This window comes from Larus michahellis, chromosome 2 (assembly GCF_964199755.1).
Source record: "Larus michahellis chromosome 2, bLarMic1.1, whole genome shotgun sequence".
In the NCBI taxonomy this organism is placed as follows: Eukaryota; Metazoa; Chordata; class Aves; order Charadriiformes; family Laridae; genus Larus; species Larus michahellis.
In genome coordinates this window covers 55,847,680-55,868,581 of record NC_133897.1, presented here as the reverse complement: position 1 = coordinate 55,868,581, position 20,902 = coordinate 55,847,680, and the positions used below count along the sequence as shown (strand labels likewise).

Here is a 20,902-nt window from a genome sequence, read left to right as displayed (position 1 = left end):
GGAGAGCTCGAGAGGGAATGCATTTTAATAAGAAATCAGGGATAATTTTCACACTGCCAGAATTCAAGCAGTCAGTGGTTGCCCTTGTGCATATAAAAACTGTTTGAGTCTCTGCTAATTGCTTCTTACCTTCACTGACATGAACAGACGGGACTAGGGAATAGGGGATAATTTTAAAAACTCACATTTGAACCGCAGGGTTGTTACACACAAGTGCCGGTTTCAACTCCTGGCCTCACCATCAGTTTCTGGAACATTTCTGAGCGAACTGAGTGCCTTCCCCCCACCTCCCACTTCCATTGCCCCTTTCTGTAACTCAGGAAGCTGGTGCTTTCTTTCCTTGGGAGGGAGGGATGTAGGACTGGCTCAGTTTATGTATAGAACATCGAGGATGAAAATGCTGTTTAGATGCTGTAAGGCCAAGCACTGCTGTCCTCTCCCCGGCAAGACTGAGCCTGCAGCAGCACTGTGCCAGGCACGGGTCACATTCCCCTCTTCCCTCCCCACTATCATGTGCTCTTCAACAATTTTTCCACTGTCTACTTAAAAATCAATCAAACGAAAGACTGAGGCTGAAGAAGCTCCACCTGGGGAACCCAAGGTCGAAGAAACCCCTGCTGCTGCTGTTGTGGAAAAGGAGGCCTTCCCTGCTGAGCCTGCCGAGCCAGCAGAGCAGGCTGCGGTGAGTGACCTGTCCCCCATGCCACCTCCTGGGCCTCATCCAAGCCACCTTTCATCACGGTGAATGTGCCTGCTGCATTTGAGCCATCCTTTCCATCGTCACCATCCATCCATGGCTGGTTTCCCCAGCGCCTGGCTGTGTCACAGCATGCCTCTCCAGCACGCGCCCTTTCAGCCCTGAAATGTCATTCCTCTTATGTTTGGCATTTCAGACTGAAGTTCAGCTGAGTGATTGCGGTTTCACAAGTTGTTTGATTCCAGATGAACTTCAGAAGGGGAAAGAATTGATGCCATTTTTAAATTACCTTATCAGCAGTTTTCTCATTTCATTTCAAGCTGAGCTGTGAGCACTAAACCAATGTACATCTTGTGTGGTCCTTGCTATAGCATGATAGTACCAGAAAAAAAGTGATTGTAATAGCCACATGTATGTAATGTCTACAAGTCTCGTGGTTTTAGAAGCCAACTGTGAGCTGAAGAGGGAACTCCCAAGTGCCAGTTTGGAGATTTTTACATGTCAGCATTCAGGAAACAGTGGGAGGAGAAGAAATGACAGCTCTGCAAGAAGAACAAAGCAGGGCACTCAATATCACTAAAACTAAGAGGTGGTCTGAGATGCTAGGTGTGGGGTTTTTCTGCTGACCAGCATCCCTTTTTATAACAGGTGAATACCCTTATAAAAAGTGTACCTTTTTAACCAACTGAGGTTCCTCTTCTACATACTACTCTCGGAAGGTCTTGGCAGAGGGTGACACCCACAGGCTAGGAAACCCAGGAGGAAAAATGCATCTCTTTTTGTAGGCTGGCAGTTTTCCTGCTTTCCTCGAGACAATAACATGTTCAAAGTCTCTCGTGAGTGTTTGTCACTGTTAGAATATGCAGATTACTACTGAAAAAATGGCCAGGAAAAGGCGTTTTTTTGTGGGTTGGTTTCCTCTGCCACGGAAGCCAGTGGAAGCTGTATAGCTGCGCTTTTTGACCATCAAGCGCCCTAAATGTTCCCAGAAGAGCAAGGTTCAGCTTGCTGAACTGCTCTTGGCCTTGGGTGAGTCCCTGTGTATCTTCATCTGCTAAGTAGGGAGGATGATACCCAATTCATCATAAAATTAGGTGGCTTTCAGTAAGCATTTGATACGCTGCCACATGGGAAGCAATAGTAAGGTGATGTAGATGCAAATTAGCTGAAGAAAGTGGAAGTAGCTGGCACCTATAGATGTGGCAGCACAGAGCATGGACAAAAGACTTACCAGATACGCAGCCACTGTAGCGTCTCGTGGATCTGCCTCTGAAGATGATCTTGTTTAACATTTTTATTAAAAAGTGGCTCAGACACTACAAGCCTAATGGTGACATTTATCGATGACTCCCGGTTGGGTATTGTCGTTAACTTAGGGGGACAGCATTAGGCCCACTAGCTCTACCCGCCAAGGACAGGCCAGTTATCTGCTGGTGGTGTTAGACCCATGCAAAAGCCACAGGTGATACTAAGCAAACTGTATTCAGCAGAAAGAAGGAAGTACCAGTGTTGGTGTGCAAGGCTCTGGAGTACAACCGTAATTTATTTAAGACCTTCTTAAAGGTGAATTGATGAGTTTGCCTGGGTGGTTCCAGCTGTCTGTACCGTGGGATTAAAAAGTGGTATCCAGCCCAAATGATACAAAGAGGCAGGCTGAACTTTAGCTGTAGCACCTGCCTCATTCATTCTTCCCTTGCTCCCATCTTCCTAAGAGAGGAAAAATAATTTATTGTGGAAGGGGAGCAGAGGTGGGTGGGCTGTTCTGAAGGACTCTGGGGGAAACAAGGTGAAGCCGGTCTCCGTCCAGCCCTTCCTGTTCTCTGTGGACTCCTAGCAGCATTGCAGCTATGGAGGGAAGCAGTCCTGGTGTGTTCTCCAGAACTGTTTAGGGTTTAATTCTGATTACAGTTGCATGAATTTTGAATATTTGTTTCTTTTTTTTTTTAATTCACTTTTGGTCAGTTCCATGTACACACTGGAGCGAGTGACTTCAGGATCATCCCTTTTCCAAAACCACGACATAAGCGAATGAAGAAAAGCCCCATGGTCTGCGGAGACCAGGCTCTCCCCCTCCTTTGTGTTTCTTTTCAGCTGATAAAAATCACAGTAATAACTTGTCAACTCTATAGTAAGGCAAAGAATGAAATTTCCTGTCTGAGGCACGTTGTTTTGTCAAACTCTTGTCCAGAATGCCTCACACCTAGTTGGAGTAAATTTGGTAGTTTTGAATATAGAAGGAGGGAAGGCGGAGAGAGGAGTGATGGAAAATCCGTCATTGGTCTGGAGCTCTCCTCTTCCCATGAGTGAAGGGCAGGGAATAATGTGGAAGGACAGATATTAATGAAACTGAAAAGGTTTCTAGATGGTTTTATTTTGATTATCTGTAAGGATTTAATGAAGAAAAAAACATTGTAAAAGAAGCTCCCCATTTTTCTAAAAGGAAGCCAGCTCCTCTTTGCCTCGCACTAAGGCAAAGCCAATGCTCTGAAGCCTCTTGCATGTCTTAAGCGCTAATTAAATGACAGCCTGTGGCTGCAGCACCACGCATCCGGTCACCGGCTGGCGAGACCTTTTCAGATGATCCATTTTGCTGCCTGACTGTCCACGAGGAGTTCTGGGTCCACAGTCTGTCGGCAGCTGCTCTAGCCAAGGCACACGACTGCAGAGCTTTTGGGAGAGGGGCAGAGAGAAACCCTCTGAAGAGCCAGGCAATTTAAGAGCAATCCGTGAGGAAGATCATAGGCATTAAATAGAAGTTAAACAGTTTTGATTAGGTTTGTGCTGGGGTTTATGTTGCTTTTTGAATATGAAGTTATCCTTGCTAATTTGGGAAAATAAGCTAAAAGTGTTTATTTTAAAAATGTCCAAATTGGAGTCATTCTACATTTGGCTCTAAGGGGTTGTTATTTCAGGAAGGGCTTTCCAGGTCTTGCAAAGAAGAGTTTTTAAAATTAGGATTAATGACAAATATGATCAAAGCTAAGGAGAAGTACACTGAGTTGCAAAAGATGAAAACATGTCATTTCTCAGCTGGAGTTCTGCATTCGTTTGCTTTATGAGTGACAGTTTACTTTAAAAGTGGAGTTGTAAAATATTGATAGATACTTTCTTATTGGGAATCTTTTATCGAGTTTAGTAACTTCCAGTTTGGAGTGACAGCCGCTCATCAATTAGATTTTTCTGTGTTAAGTTTCCTGTCACGTCCCCTTAATCCAGAAAATTTATGGCATGCATTCTTCATTGTCAGAGTTTTGCAGTAGATTTTCTGGTAGGGTTTTCATTTAAATCAGGGAGAGAATGGTCCAGGGGACAGGGTACCACTTGCCGCTCAGGGAGTTTTGGATTGAGTTACTTGTTGTTCTGTCATCTGCCTGAACAAGATCGCCAAGACTTCATTACAAGAGCTCGTCAGAATTGCTGCCTGGGATCTCATTACGTACTTTTGTCTTGATCCTTCAGGTCTCAAATGCCATAGAACAAATAAAGTTTTTATTAGTAGCTGTCAACAGTTGATCCTTTTTGGGGAGGGGATAAAATGTTTGGTAGTTAAAGGGACAGAATGACCATATGCACCAACAGAAGTGAAGTTAACCATGGTAAAAAGTCCTTGCATGGACTTCTGCACACCGAAACAGTTGTTTCCCTATTTCCATAGTATTCCCAAAGACAGCTGTAAAATCCAAGGGATACAGGCTAAATGATTTAATGCATTAACCGCTGATTTATTTTCTTTTTCAAATAACACTTACTACCCCTCTCACCACATCAATTTTTCACATTCAAACAAAGATGACATGAGAGCATTGTAATAAAGTGAAACTTATGAAATCATGTTAATTCCCTTTCTTCTTCTCCTGCATGCGAGACATAGTGCTTGGAGTTGAGAGCGCTGCTCAGAGAGCTTTTTGACTTCCGTTACGCTCATTAGTTTGAAAAGAGCTTTTCAGTGCTTTGGGTCTGATGCCTGCCTGGACTCTTGATGTTCTCCCATTAAAGCAGTCAGGCACTCAGCTAAATACTGTGGTTTTCAAAGCTGTGTATATGCGTATATGAAACCACCTCCTGATAAGCTTTTTGCAGACACTGAGCAAGTACAGCAGAGGCCAGGAAACAGCCTTCGGCTTTGAGGGTATCTAATTATGGTTGAATTCTGCTGTAGGTACAATTCTCGGCGCCCAAATGTCAGAGCATGTCATTTGGGAGAGCAATACAATGGTTAGATACAGAAGACCGGTCAAATGTGTCCAAATTCTGAGTGCGCAGCTACGTGCAGGTGCAAAGTTGGAGCATGAGGCCATTAAAAATATATGGCTCTTGTATACAGGAGAGAACTGATGTAGAATAGTGTCATGCTGTTGAAGTCTGCAAAAGCATATTTTTTTGTGTTTATGGAACCAGAGCGTTACTTTGCTCAGATGTTATTTCAGTCATCTTTTTTACTAGGCTTTCATGCCCTAAAAATGGGATGGTTCATGCTGCTGTGCCTCTCTTCTCAAACCCCACCATCCACAAAATCCCAATTTCCAGCTATTCAAAAAAGCAAAAGCAAAATGCTGCTAATTTGACTAGTGCACAATAGTCAAATTAGCTTTGGGAAGTCCCAAGCTTTGGGAAGCTAGAGGAGCTCTCCTTACTTTCCCCTTTTTTACCAAAACTGTGCTTTCAGTTAGTCTGGAAAACAGTCCTCATTTAAATATATGTCTATGTATATATTAGTTTCTTCTGCAAAGAGGGCCAAAGCTGGGCTGATGGGATTCTTACTGGAGAATATTAGCAGGGTATTATTAGGAGAAGGGCAGAGGCTGGCGCGTTCCTGACTATAAAGTGCAGGATGGTGCCCATTTCTAAAGGCAAACTGACTTGTAAATACAGCTGATGGCAAAATTCAGCAATTTTTTATCGTAAAAGTAGGGAAGGCATCTATCTACTGACTTGCAGTTGGACATAAAGCTTTTATGGGCAATAGAAACATTTGTGTACCTCTCTTCTGTAAAAAAAAGAAAGTGAGATTTCTGTGGGTGGCTGTGTGCCTGTGTGCATCGGTAGAGTAAGAAATAATTATATATTGCCATTGATGTTTGTTTTTTCTATTTAAGACCCTCTACATTCTCAAACTTACTATAAAATTGAGGACTCCATGGCGGAAGCTTGGCAGCTTCAAAAAAAAAAGAAGAATTAATCATAAAAAAAAAAAAGGTTATATAACACTGTAATTTTAACAGGATAAAGCTGTGAGAAGTTTCTATGGTAACATCACTGTCAGCAGCTGCCTTGCCTTGGCATCTGGACATGTTTGGGGCTTATGAGGTGACTGCAGGCAATACTAGAAGATTAGATTAGAAACAACATGAGTAATATGAAGTTTGGCTACAACTCAGCATCTTTTTATTAAAAAAGAAACATGCAGCCTTTTCAGCGGAAACTTGTAGAAATTTTGGAGTGACAGTTGTGGGCGTGTGAAGGCAGTTAGCTGGAGCCTGAGTACTTGAGATCTCCTCATTTCTGATTGCTAAAGCAGGCAGTCCAATCTACCATGCCGTCATGGAGGTTTGCAGAACTCGTCTTCACCCTTACAGCTCTGTTGAAAAATCTGACCTAGCTGTGTTTGCAAAGCAGCCTCAAAATTTAGTCACAAAGTGGATTTCCGTAGTGGAGCTTTGCTTTGCTTTTCCTCAGCAGAGCGTCTTTAGAAATAGCCCCTCAGGGAACCAAACTTGAACAGAAAAAAAGCACTTCCAACTGTTCCAAATCAGGCCTGAATTTTAGCGATTTTGACCGTTGACCTTCTGTAGAAAAGGACCTAGTGTTAGATAGCATCTGTGCCATAAAAACTACTCTTGGGAGGAGCCCATTACCGTTCAGTGCATTTGATCCCCTGACCACCTAAATGGGTGTCAGATTTAGAAAACCACTGACACGTGTCTAATTTTCTAAAAGTCAGGCACCTGCTGCAGGTACCACTGAATATGGACCTAGAGAAAGGTGATTCTGCAAAAAAAATTACAAACTTTGTGACCCACGTCTTTTGAACAGCCCCTTTAAATGAGTTGCAGTCCAACGTGGCTGGAAGAAGAAAGTGTTTTAGAAAGTTTATCTTGAAATTCTAGTGAGTTGCAGGGGTAGCAGCAGGTTATAATGGGAACAGTTTGCGTCTTGGGTGGGAGAATTTTGAGCTTGCTGGAAACCACAAGGTCAGCAGTGTTGTGGGTTGTTGCTTACTAAAAAATCCTTCAAAGTTGGTGCTATTATGAGAATACTGATAATAAAGGTAAATACATTTGTCCTTAGCACTTACAGTGTGATGATGATGACATATGTAAAAGGTTTTATTTGTTGGTTTTCAGCCTATAACTACTTTTATTTCAGATTATATGTGTCAGCAAGAATCTTTCTGCTTGCTATATACAATCCCATTTAGTTCCAGCCATTCGTTTCATTGCATCCCATACATGCCGTGCTTCCATTAAGCTTGATTAATACTGATTTCTCTGCAGCCATTGCCTCAGCACGAGTAAGGTGATGACCATATTTCCTCTTTATACAGGACAGTGTCGAGGCAGGAGATAAGGAGACAACTGGAGTTGCTGAGAAAGAAAGCGAGGTACATACGAACAGCCTCAAGAGTGCGGTTGTGCTTTAATGTCTTCAAGAGAATCATGGCAAAAAAAATCTATTTGTCATTTGCATGTCATCAATATGCAGGCTGATATGATGCAACCGTGACCTAGTTGCGGTATCTATTCTAACACTGCAGAGATATATCTATATCTGTGGTATATATTCTAACACCAGAGCACCTCCCATTCAATGCAGGACCTGCCTTAGAGACTGCCTGTTGCAGCAGTAGAGAGTGATAAATATCTCAGGGCAGCAAACAAAGCAGCTCCATGGTAGAAGGAGGTATAATGCTGTTTCTATTGACATTTGGAAGTACATTGCATAGATTCCCAGTAGCATTTACACTTTCCGTAAATTTGTTTGCCTAGCCTTCCTCCGGACATCTTTATAAAAAGAAAAAAACTTCGATTAAACATTTATTTTTCCTAGCACGATATGCCCTGAACTAAAACAGATATTTGAGAATAATCATGTTACGAGTTTGTTTGCTAAAGCACAAATCCAACATCAAGTTAGATACAGTTAAAATCAAATTACAAAGCAACTGTGAAAAGCTCAATGACATACTTAAAGCTGTGCATGTGTGGACTTGAATGATTGTATTTTGCTTATATTTCTTCAGAGGTGGTAAAACTACTGACCCTGAATCCTTCTATACTAACATGAAACTATAATGGGTTCAAACATGCACAGAGAGCAGCACAAGAGGAATGGCTACTTATTAAATGCAGAGATAGAAGTAGGGACTGAGAAAGAGATTTTAATCCTAGTTATTAATCACTTAGGATTTGTATCTCGAGGTGCTGACAACCTCCTTTTTTCTTTGTTATCATTGTGGTGCCGCAACGTATACAAAAATATCATGAACTGGTCTCCATTCACTCTGGTTTCCGAAGATGGTAAGTCCATCTGTCCAAGCTTGGGTTGTTACCCTGCTGTAAAACAGCATTAGCTCTGCTAGAGTCGAGGATATATCTGTGGCTCCAGGGTATCCCAGTGTCACTGGGAAGCAAGTTTGGGGCTCGATGGTGCTGGACTCCTCACCAGCGCTGCCACATCCACGTAGAAATGAGTGGAATTACACTAGTAAGGAAGTACAGGATGGGAGTGGTAGATCAAGCCCAGCTTGGTGCTGACTCAGTGCAAGAGAGTGCTGCGTTGCTTCTCTGGCGTTGGCTGGTCACTCCCAGCAAGTCTGGTCCAAGACGAAACATGCAAGAAATTCCTCGCTATCCTGTGAGCACCAAGGCTAAGTCTTTGAAATCTTTCCTCTTTTTTCTAACGCTACTTGTCCTTATGAAGTTGAGGTCTCTTACGTGGTGAGTTTGACCCTGTGTTCTGTTTAAAATAGCAGTACTACTGTATGCAGAAGAGATGCCATAAGAGATCAAGCTATTTGCTAAGCTGATATCTGGCCTCCAGGGGAGGGTGGTCCCTTTGACACTGTAACTTGCATAACAAATTCTTCAGTGCTACCCCAAAAGTCTTCCAAGACTTCGTAAGCAATTGATGTATTCCCTAAAGCACGATGATTAGTTCCTCTTGACATTATATTAGCTAGCTTAGCTGCAATTATAACCAACTGTCATAAAAATTACCCAGTTCCTTTCTAAATCCAGCCATGGGGACAGATCTTCAGCTCTGGAAAACTGGCATGGCTCAGAGAGCTCCTCTGGCAGACCCCCAGCAGCAGGCTTGGTAGCCCTCCTTGTCCTCTCCTTGGGCTCGTTCTTGCTGCTGACGAATCTGCGGCATTATGACAGCCATGTTAATGAGAGGAGAGTGCAACCGTGTGAATCGGCGGCATCCTGGGTATAGAAGCATTCACTTCTGCTGCAATTAAAACAGTCAAGTGGTTCTTCTATTACAGCCCTCGTTATACTGGATGACCCTTTCTTTGTCCCCTCTGTGGCTGGTATAATGGGACAACTGTCCGAGTTTCAATAATACTGCTAAGAGAGAGCTAATTTGGAATACTATTAGACTGTCTATTATTATTGATGACCTATGGAAAAGAGGTTTGTAGGACTGATTTTCAGTGTGAAGTAAGGTAATACGGCTAACTATATCTGCAAGTATGTGGTTCACCATAGCTGGGTATGAATCCAGTGGGATGAGCCTCCCTTTTTTTTTTTTTTTTTTCCTTCATTAATTAAATATATCTGAGGCTGATAGTGAGGTTCATTCTGTGCTACCTCACATGCGTTTTTGTAAAAGCTTTTTTTAATCATCTAGCTCACATTGTTTTTGTACTCTAAGACACCAGAACGAATGGTTATGCAATTGTGAGCTGCGGTATACATTCAGTGACTCATGGCTACAGGCTGAGAGAGCGTCACCCTTTCACTGCAGGGCATTTGAGAGCCGATTCATGTAAATTAGGATTCTCCTCCTTAGTGAAATAAAATGGGCTATACAAATCCAATAAAGAGAATAGACGTGTTGATCCTAATCACAACAGACAAAAAGATCAATTTCTGCAGTGTGCCATTAGAAGCACGTGGTGTAAAATCAATCTGATATGCACGCTGTTCCCCCTTTTTCTACTAGCCTCTTCCAGGGCTTTTACACTCATCATTTATTTGGATATCTTCTTGGGTCAAGGCTGCTAAAATTTGTAATACTATGAGTGACAGGCTTGCATGCTTTACAAGTCACAGGAGAAGATGTCAACATCTGTCCATGTCTTTTGATGTTTTAATGATACGGCATCCTTCATCAGCAGGATTTTCAATTTAAACTAAAGTTTCTCCAGTGATTTCTACAAAATCCCATAGTATTTTCTGCTTTCAAGGACTCCAGAAGAATTTCTTTATCACATCAGTTAATAGCAGTGAATAGGAGTAGTGTTGAATATTAGGTATTGCTAAAAAACAATGCCTGAAGAGTGGCCATGAACAATTGCAGGTAGTTCAAGTTGAGTTCAGGTAGTTGAATTAGCCTCATCCATGGAGGAAAGATCAAACTGAGGAAACAAAGAGCCTGGAGATCAGAGGTAGCTCTGCTAACTGCAGCTTGACATCGGTACCTAGAAAACAATTTTTTTCTTCAGTGTTTTTACTTTATCCTGGTGCTGTCTGCCATACGTTAAAAATTCCATGTTGAAGTTAATTGGATTAACAGAATGAGTTTTGTCGTTTACCTTCCACCCTCCAACCCTTAAGATAAATTCACTGTAAGTACATACCCAATATGCTACTGTAAGCATATACCAGTATATACCAATACGAATGTCAGAGGGATACATAAATTGCAACAACAGTCTCTGCTGGATGAAAGATTCAACATTGATCTATAGGCGGGTACTTTTCTATCCACCTTTCAAGAACTGGAACAAAACATGCCTTAACTTTTCAGCATGGACTGATCACAAATAGTTCAGTCCTATCCAGGCTGAATGGGCTTTTATGTATGTTTCTTTTTTTTATACTGACCTAGCTATAGATCTTTACGGTTATATTTTTTTCTGATAACAGATAGAATCTGAAGATTTCTGACCTTTATCCATATGTAGGATATTTGTTTCTGCTGATATAGCCCAATTTGCCATTCTCTCTATTAGAAAGGAGTCTGTAATTAAGGCAATATTTTTGAAGCCAGCCCAGGTCTAGAGGTAGGTGACAGTAGCTGGAGAAGGCTTGGGGCCTCTTCCTGAGAACAGACTCCACTAGCAGGGTCCTGTGGACCCCTGAACAGCTTGCAAGCTCCTCCTCCTCAGCAGAAACCTGTGGTGAATTTCTTCCACAATGCAGCTTGAATGCAAGAGGAGTTAAAAATACTAGAGCTTTGGCAAACTGTTACTCCACCAGTAACACCTGAGGACTCTACTAAGCGGTGCCTACTGAGGTTTTATGAATGTCTTTCTCCCACCTGTTACTCAGGTTCCCTGTACAAGCTTGCCCCTGGTGCTGTTCTCACCCGCAAATCTGGAGAAACCCCAATGAAACCAAGGCCATGGGTTGGCACCACCCAGGGAGGTCGCAGAGCAGAGGCTGGTCCATGGTCTCTCTGGCAGATATCCAGAACCCGTAACCTGAAAGGTCCCTCCCTCCTGTTGTTTGTAGGTGGTACCTGTCACCGAGGCAGCTGCGGCAGCAGAAGATGGTGCGGCTGTGGCAGCAGGAGCTGGTGACCGCGCTGCTACCACTGAGCAGGAGGGTGTTGCTGAAGCTGGCAAAGCTCAGGGAGAAGAAAAGGAGGCTGATGTTTCTCAGGTAACTCACGTTGGTGCACAGGAGAATGGGTTAGGGGAATTGGGACAGATTCAGCAGCCTGAGAGAGGCAAGGCTGCTGCAGCTCCGTGCTCCCAGGTCCAACCAGTAGCAAGACTGAGACTATCCTGGGATAGCCCTGGGAGGGGGACACACAGGGTGTCTCTTCTTCTGAGTCCTTAGTTTGGGTTGTGCCTGCCTTTGTGCCCCTGTGCTCCCTTGGGCTTCTGGAGATGGGACTTGATGGGCAGATGGCTCCTGTGATGGGCCAGGGAGCAGCATGGGCAGGTGTTGTTTGGGCCCCCCCTCCTGCTGTTGTCTCTGGGCTCCTCTGTGGAGACAAGCTTTATCATAGAACCTAACAGGGCTTTCTGGAGAAATAGGCAGAGAAAGTACTGCATTTTTCCTGTATCATGGCACCATGTCCTATCCAATAGCATTAATTTGTTTTATGTAAACCACGGTGGTCAAGCTATGCATCTGCATCTGGCCTGCTGCCTTTTCTTCTGCAGCCTCTGAGGAGCTGGGGAACAGGTACTAGAGCAAACCCTGCAGCTGGGCAGCCAGTTGCCACCTCCTGTCATTGCACATTGTCCTTCTTCTGTGCTCCAGAACAGGATGGTTTGTCAGGGGATCAGTGAAAATGTTCTTTTCAGGGTGGATGCTCCAATGAGCTTCATTAAATGCTTTTTGTCCTAGGCTTTGTTATTGGTCAGATGCTACCTACTTAGCCTTTTTGCTTTCTCTACTTCCAGTTACATTGCTGTAAATCAGGATAAATCCCCTCAATCAGTCAAAGAAATAGGTCATGTTTCCTTCTTTCTTCACCTTTATGTCACCATTATCCTGCTGACCTGAACTCCCAAAGAAAAATAGGACAGTGACTCCTGGAAGTTGTGGCTTTACTCAAACCCACCCAAAGTTAAGAGCAGGGTGGAGGAGAAAGGTCTGTTAATTTTCATGCACATTAAAAATGAAACCCAAACTACCTGCAGAGCATTTTTATTATTTACTGCAATGGTTTGTGGTAATATAGAAAGTAGACTTAGGAGGACTAAGGGGAATGGGGAAAACAGGGAAGGGATTACTCCTTCACATTCTTGCACAAGTACTGCTTTCTGTCTTAATGTAAGAATCCACTATGGAGAAGAAAGAAATCCCCAATCCCCATTCTCCCCAATCCCCATATTGCACATATGCCCTGTGCAATGAACAAACAATTGTGCTTTCCTGCTTGAAGTAAAGCACTAAATACTCTCATGGTGCTGTTGTGTTGTTTTGTGGTTTGTTTTTTTTTTTCCCAGGACAAGGTCAGCAGCATCCCTTCAGTAGTAATACAGCCAGCATCAAACAATGAGGGGGAGGGAGAAGAACATGAAGTCGTCATGAACGAGTCCAAAGATGCTGCAGCCGAGATGGGCACTCAGGGCACTGACACTTCTCCCAGTGAAACTTCCCAAGTTGGAGGCGAGCAGAAACCCGCTGAAGAAATCCAGGCTGCACCTTCTCAAGATCAGCCTGTTCCAGCAGAAGACACAGCTTCTGCGATGCCACCTGGCTTTCTCTTTAAGGTCTGCTTCTTTATTCTTCTTTTAGACACCCTTTCAGATCTAGCTTCTGCGGATGTGTCTGTCCGTCAGGTAGCGCGATGATTTCTGGAGGCCAAACGATGCTTACTTAGCTTAACAGCCAGCTACACACATACACACAAACACAACTTTAACATTCTGTTGTTGCTTCATGCATGAAGTCTTGAGAAGGTAGGTTTTCTGCATGCTGTTGTTGCTGTGCGAATCCTTATGTAGCTGTAAGACTCACTGAAGCACAAGAACCCCTTCATCTCACCAAATTACTACTGCAAATTAGCATATTGAGGAAAACTGCACTGCCACAGAGTTAGTCAGCAATGCGGTATGATATATGCTAACAATATATCTGATATACCAACAATACATTTGATCTTCAAGGTTCCTTCCAACCCAAACCATGCTATGATTCTATGAATATTAAAAAATGGCATTTTTCTGGCCTGAAAATTTATAATGGGAGTTTTGGTTCTGTTGAAACCCATGGGACTTCTACAATTCACGCTAATGAAGCTAAAATGTCATTCTCTGACTTTAGTAATATTATAGTTACGAACTGTTAGGGTAATCAAACAGAAAAGTTTAATGAGGCGTAAGAGAAATTCTCTACTTGGCTGGCAAGACCCATAGGGTTTCCTGGTTCACAAGGTTCTTTGATGATGCTTCTCACTTCAGAATCACTGAGCAGCAGAAAAGCTCCTTGAGGATGGATGAACTTTACGTGCTTCCTATTATAATTTGCATAGTTCAGACTAATTAGTCCCATAGCACCCCATAAGTATGTCATTCTTCTTGGGCTATTCTTATTGCTCAATATTTTCCGCAAACCTTGAGAACAGTACTGCGCAGCTATGACTCAAACATGCTGACATAGTTCATCTCTTGTTTTTCATCACATTCTCTTGGGTCAGGCATAAATAAGGAGAAGAAGAATCTATGCCTGCCATCTGGTTCTTGATGCCATTTGCTTTCATTATTGCAGAGTTACCACGGAACTGGCTGTGCCTTGAGGAAATTAGAATAGCATATCTCTTAAGGAGGTAGAACCATTTAGTTAAAATGGCCTGTACACAATGACATGCTGATCCTGACAATGTTTTAATAATCACCCCTTTGACAGACAGATATTTTTTGCATACCCATCTGCCAGTACATGGGAGCTCTTTTCAGGGCAAACATGAAGTAGGGTTCCCATTACCCACCTCTTTGATCACCTGTTGAAATGGGTGCTCTGTGTCCCATTCAAATTTCTGTGGATGGTTACAGCAAGAATGATATCCAGTGGCCACAACAAGAGAATGAGAGTCTGAAATACCAGTTCTTGTGAGTCTTTCCAATTCTGTTTTCAAAATCCTGCCACCCCTCTCTCAGATCTAGAAATATTGATAGTGTGGAATGAAAACAAGTTCCTTACACAGAAGGAATAAGGGCGGCAGGACTTGTCTGAGAGGCAGGACTTGTGGAGTGTTGCAGTATCATCTGTCCTTGAGATGTTGTGACCTTGGGAAAGGATCTTAGGTTTCCTTTGGTAGTCTCAGGAAGACTTACTTAAGCTGTTCCTGCTTCCAAGGATGTGAACAGAAAACTTTGACGTGTGTCAGTGTCATCATTAACGATTTGAATGTACCTTCCTATAGCCATATGTTTGCATAAAGGCAGCGCATTACTCTTTAATTTGCAATAAAGATTTAACAGAGAATTTTGTTGTGAAAATGTCTGCATTTAGATCATGTCTACATGTATGGTGTTATTTTCTTCAGGTTGAAGTTCTACACGATTTCGAGGCAGCTAACAGTGATGAGCTTAATTTAAAACGAGGAGATATTGTACTAGTAATTCCTTCTGAGACCACGGCTGATCAGGTAAAAACACCTGGCTCTTTCTTTTGTTGACACTTTTCTTTGTCTCAGTTTTTTTTCTCACAAATTATAATTAATGGGAATGTGTATCTAAAATGTCATTACTGTAAGAAAACACAAAAATTTTAATTTTGTCTTAGTACTTGGTTTCATTTGAGACTAAATGGCATGGTTGGCTACAGCTGAAGTCCCAGATATATGCTACTAGCAGGATTCAACCTCAGCATATTTTCTAGGGCTTTTTTATGCTATTTTGTAGTGGATTTTGTACAGGCACACATGCACACAAAGACTTAATATGGAAGATGACTTACAAATTGTACATTATGTTGCTGTATATCATCTTGCCTTAATATTGCAGTAGAATTGATTACATGGTCCCTAGATGTTCCGAGCTTTTACATGTGGATTTGGAGAAATAATACAAATTCACCCCCAGAGAGCACTGAGACTGCACACGAATTGTGCTGTCCATAGCCGAAATGTATGGAGGTGCCGCTATGTGCGCTGCCTGCCTCTAAAGCTAACTCTGCCCTCTGGAAGCCTAAACCTGAATTATAGAATGGTTTAATTTCATTTAAGACATTTCATTTTTGTTTTAGCAATGTGTTTCAGGTGAATTTTTGAATTCTTTCATTCCATGTCTTAAATTGAATTGCAGCGAAGTAAATTGATTTTTGGCCGCTGCTTTAAAAGAGAAGACCGTACTGTACACTGTTAGCACTAGCCGCTCCATGGGCATCTGCCAGTGATGGTGGTGAAAAGTCTTCCGTTGATTTAGGGGTTGAGAGATGGGGGGCTGGATGCTGCCTAGTGAGACAGCTGAAAGCACTGCCCTGAATGAAGACTGTTTCTTAAAATAAGTCTAAATATCAACATCCTAAACACTTAGGAGTGCTGGGGACTGTATTTGAAATTATTTCGATGGTTGATGCTGTCCAAAAATATGTAATAACCAGTGTTCATCACCTCAGCTGAGCTTTCTTTTAATACAAGAGACAAGTAATTGCTTTTTGTGGGGTTTTTTTGTTGTTTTGGTTTTTTTTTTTTAATTTCAGAATAAAAGATTTTTCTTTCAACAGGGCACTTTGCTTTTTTTATGGCGATAGTTTCTGTTATCCTCACTCAAATTATGCTGCATTGTATCTCATGGGCAGTTCAAGTAATTTCGTTATCAGTATATGCAGAATAGGACACTGCTGAAAGGATAGCAAAATCTGCTGTCTTCAGTCTGTTTTTCTTAGGATGTTATGTGTTAAATATACTTAATCTTCACTTGGTGAATGAATGAAGTATATTCTTCTCGTGGTGTGCATCGAAATTCCATTAGCATTAATTAGAGTAAATTGTGTGCAATGATGGAGAAAATAAACCTTTATGTATTCCTGTTTCTGAAATCATTCTGGTCATATCTTTATTACTCAGTACATATTTGCCCTTCATGTTTAACATCACCATAAAGCTTAATCTTTTTATCTTTTGCCAGGTACTTTGTTGATTTATATAGAGTATTTTTATCTTTGTTATTCTTTATTCTCCTTCAAAATTGGTCTGTCTAAAACCATAATTCTAATATAGCTGCTAACATCAGCCCATGTTCCCCACTCAAAGCAAACCAGTCCCGCCCAGGGGCTTCAATTTTCCCATTAGTCTTGAGTGGAAGTTATTATCCAGTAAAACTGCTCATTCCTTCGTACAGCCTACTCTGCCTGTGCTAGAAAGCTGTAGCTCCTCTTTCCTCTCAGATATTCCACATGCTTCAAAAACGTGTCCCCCGGTTACATGTACCCAGCCAATGCCATACTTAAGCTGTATCTGCTTTAGCGATGCTTATTTTGGGGCAGAGAGTGGTGGTGTACGTGAAGATCCATTCAAATTACTCTATCTCTTTGTGGATTCTCTGTGCGATAATAATATGGCAGCATGAGAAATTCCCTGTTCACCATGGCTTTGCTCTGGCTCCTTGTCTTAAAAGGAAGAAAGCACAGAGTTACTGAGTTAGTGAGATGAGAACAGGTTGATAGTTTTTAAAAATACTGAATTGATTTTATTCCAGGTAGAACTGATCACACTTAAGAGAACCCAGCCCTTTTCAATAAGAAAGCCTTCTTTTGATTGCTTGGACTGCTGGTGATTTGTGTGCAATTTTGCATCGCCAGGTTCTGGTTTAGGTTTCCAGGGGTTTTTGGAAAAATAATTGCATTTTACCTAACTTTGACTTTCCAGATATAGTAATTCCAGAGGTTGCAAGAACTATTATTCCTTCTGACTGTTTATACCTGAATGAGAGAAAAGAACTCTCAGGGGAAAAAAATCAGATTGAAAACTATTTTTTTCACCCATCTATGGTACTCTATAATGTTTCTGGCCCACTGCTATGCTCTTACTATGCAAGTGTGCCAATATTATTGTGGCGACTTTGAAGAAGTCTCAACAGAGATTTTCACAAGTGCAGATCTGGTTTAATAGTGGATGACCTGGAAGACTGATTATTCTGTTTTGAGTTCAGCTGGGGGTTAGGTGGGCTAAAAGCCATACAATATGCTCACAGTCCCTCGGTCTCACAAAATTGTGGTCTGGCAGAACAGAGAAAACAGTCTGTGCAAAATCAGAGGCTGCTTTTTAACCAAAGGACCAAATCTTTTAGCCATGTGACTCTGAAAGGTCTGCAGGTCTGAAGCTTGTAGCAAGGAAGCGGGGAGACCCGAAGTTTAAGAGACTCTGTCTTTTTCCTTACAGGAGGCTGGTTGGTTGACAGGCATCAAGGAATCCGAGTGGCTTCAGTACAGAGATGCAAACAGTTATAAAGGACTTTTCCCAGAGAACTTCACACGCCATCTGGAGTAGTTCTCCACTCAGGCAGGCGAATGTGGTACGAAGCTCAGTCAGTAGGTTTTTAACCTCTTTGAAACACAGGAGCCCACCTTTTTGTAGTTTAAGCTGTTAATGGTTTACAGACTGGTGCCAGACAAAGCTTGTTGAAACATATCAAAATGAGCATGAATGCAAACAGTAAAGCTAGCAATTTCTGAAGCAGTACGTGGAAAAAAAAAATCAAATAAAAAAGAAATGTCCTTATTTGTTCACACGTATGTGGCAACAGGTTTGTTTGTGCTTTGTCAGAGCTGTGGTGATCCTGTATTTGGTCCTTCCCCATGAAATCTGAAATTAGCCTCCTCAATACCAAAACCTTAACTTCTCTGCACTAAGTGTATTGTATTGAGTTGCACTGCAGAAGATTTAATTAGTTATCCTGTAGTAATGAGGTCAAACTATTATAAGTTTCATGTGTTTAAAAAAATAATTAACTGCTGCAACGTTTTTCAATGTTACTTTTGGACATACATAATATATATACACACAAGAACTTACATGTGTATATATAAGTGCATATGGATATATATGCATTTTCACGACTTCATCGTAGTTCTTTGACTGTGTAGTACCATCAGTACATGCATTGCTCTTTCACTGTCTGGCATTACAGGAAACGGTTTTGTTCCAAAGCAAAACTAGCTGCTCCATTGCCAAAACATGATACAGTATCTGTGTTCGTAATGTGAAATTTTCATTCTGAGATGATGAATAACATCTTGTTCAAAGCTGCTAAACCTCTGAGAAGGCATGGCTCGGTCTCTTCTTCCAGCTGCAGTAGTTACAATGAGATAATCTGGATGGGGAGCTGTTATGATGCTAATCTATACTTTTTTATTTAATTGGCTGAATAAATTTAAAAAAAGAAACAGAACTAATCTCTGAAGAAGAAATAAACACAATATATTTTCACTATATGTATTTATGCAGCATACCTTCACAGGTCCTTTTAAAATAAGATATATAATGTATCCTGTATCAAAAAGTCATCTGTAACTTATGTTTTCCAGTGCTGTGTCATTAAAAATAAACCTTTGATCCAAAGAAGCTGTTTCATCTGTGGTGCTTTCGAAGTTTTGTAACACTGAAGTTCATATAGTTTATATGTTGTATTAGATAATCTAATCTTAATTTCTCTTTTTCCAAAGAAACACAACATAACAGGTGCACCATCTAAATGCTTGCTCTCAACCCTAGTCATGGCTGGAGCTCCAAAACGTCTGAACCCCAGCTCAGCACATCTCCTCGCTGCTCCCGCTGTTCCAGACACTGACTGCCAGCTAATATCTGTCCACACGCACCAAGGGAGCTTGTCTATGCTTGACCTTCACTCAGCTGAAGATTGCTACCTCTTAGTCATTTCTCACCTGTGTGGAAAGAAAGTTCTCCATGAATCTGCTATATTGTGTTTGCTGATGCGTGGAAGCTGCAAATATTTAGGAACATCTATATTTTCCCAGCAATTCAGTTATTTTTTATGATATTTTGGTTGGGGGCTCTTTTTGTGTGCAAATAGTGTCTGTTCCCGCTCTAATTTGTCAGATGTCAGTTGAAGAAACAAATTTTTTTGGTTACTCTGGAGGAGGAGGAAAGTTGTTTTCTTTCTGTTTTTCAGAATACAGTAACTTTCAAAAGCAAGTCTAATGATGTGTTTTCTGAAGAAGCTGAATTGCTCAACCGCAATAGCTGGGATTCTGGCTTTGAAATGCCACAGTGAGCAATCAGAGTCTGAGGAGGTTGCAGGAAAGCTCTTTAGGTTTCTGTTCATTCCTTGAATGGGTTTGTGTGGTCAGTAATGATCCAGGGCCAAGAATCTCACCAGGGAAACAACTTTCTTTTGGTTTTGGTGTGTTACAATAAATTCCAGACTCCGGTGCACCACTTTGAGGTAGTCACAATAACCTATTCCACTTCATTTATGGTGAGACTCTGGTGACCTCCAGGCCACAGTTTCCTGCTTAACTACATCTCAACACTTGCATTTCAGTAATAGCTGCTCTACAGATCACTGGAACAGACCAGCACTGGATGATGGAGCCTCAGTTTCCCTGTGGACGCCATGTCACCACTTCTTTGACTGGGGCCTACAATCAGGTGAGACCATCATGCCTTGACAGCAGTAACTCTAAGGAAGCAGAGGACACTATGATCAACCCAAAAGCATTTCTTTACCCAGTGCTGATTGTGTGCAGTTACCATTATGCCCTCTTAGTGCTAAAAGTACCCCAGTCAAAGTCAACACCCTTGGTCTTGATTCCTTTAATGTCCCTGGTACTGGTCAATGTGGCATATCCACTGATAAGGGGTTTACAGCAGATGTGAGTAGTAGATAGGAAAGGTCTCTGGCCTACAGCAAAGAGCTTTCATGGTTTCTTCTGACATGGTCTTCAGAAATAATTCTTGACTCTACTCTTCATTTCTTTCCACCTCAGTATAAAGGAAAGTATAATTTCAAAAACCATCAAATGTCCACGTCTCGCTGCAAGGACTGTCATTATTTGCTGTCAATAAGAAGACGTACTGACAATCTCCCAAAACCCATGCTGTTGCACATGATGCCTGTGTCATTTAAGTGCTGCAGGTTCCTGTGCTATTCCATATGCTAACACGATAGATGTTAAAGGAAGGAAATTGATGAGTTAGCCAGAATGATAATTCTCCTAATTTTCCCTTTTAACAGAAGGAGTTAACTCATAGAAATGTATTTATCATTTTGGGTTAACAACTGTTTCTTGTATTAAATTCCTTCTTACTTTAGTTTCATTAGACAATCAGACTTATCTCTCAGACGCTTTTATGTCTGCAGCTCCTGAGGTGAATAGTATAAAATAAGTGTATTTCTCTGTGATCTACAGAAGCTTATTCCAGGGCAAGCAAGGGAAATTTTTTCCAGCATGTATTGCTGTTACATACCAGTGATACCCTCCCCCCTGCTGGAGTTAGATTAGCCCAGAATTATTTCTCCCTTTTCTTGGTTTTTTCTGATTAATACACCACATTGGACTTGGCAAATTACTGAATTTCATGCTTTTGGAGTGATTGTAAAACAATAACCCA

The 20,902-nt window shown here is 41.6% G+C and overlaps 1 protein-coding gene across 2 annotated transcripts in view; it reads left to right on the top strand.

The window, feature by feature from the left end:
- LOC141739058 (amphiphysin) overlaps positions 1 to 19,475 on the top strand; it is a 124,665-nt gene extending 105,190 nt beyond the window's left edge. Inside the window, exons 17-22 of one of the 2 annotated variants that reach the window (XM_074575568.1) lie at positions 566 to 682; positions 7,242 to 7,298; positions 11,380 to 11,529; positions 12,831 to 13,097; positions 14,873 to 14,974; positions 17,711 to 19,475. In XM_074575568.1, coding sequence (XP_074431669.1) covers positions 566 to 682; positions 7,242 to 7,298; positions 11,380 to 11,529; positions 12,831 to 13,097; positions 14,873 to 14,974; positions 17,711 to 17,818 — 801 coding nt within the window. In that variant the 3' untranslated portion in view covers positions 17,819 to 19,475. The remainder of the gene's footprint in view (positions 1 to 565; positions 683 to 7,241; positions 7,299 to 11,379; positions 11,530 to 12,830; positions 13,098 to 14,872; positions 14,975 to 17,710) is intronic. The other variant, XM_074575567.1, reaches the window with a different exon arrangement.
- Positions 19,476 to 20,902: the final 1,427 nt, after the last annotated feature.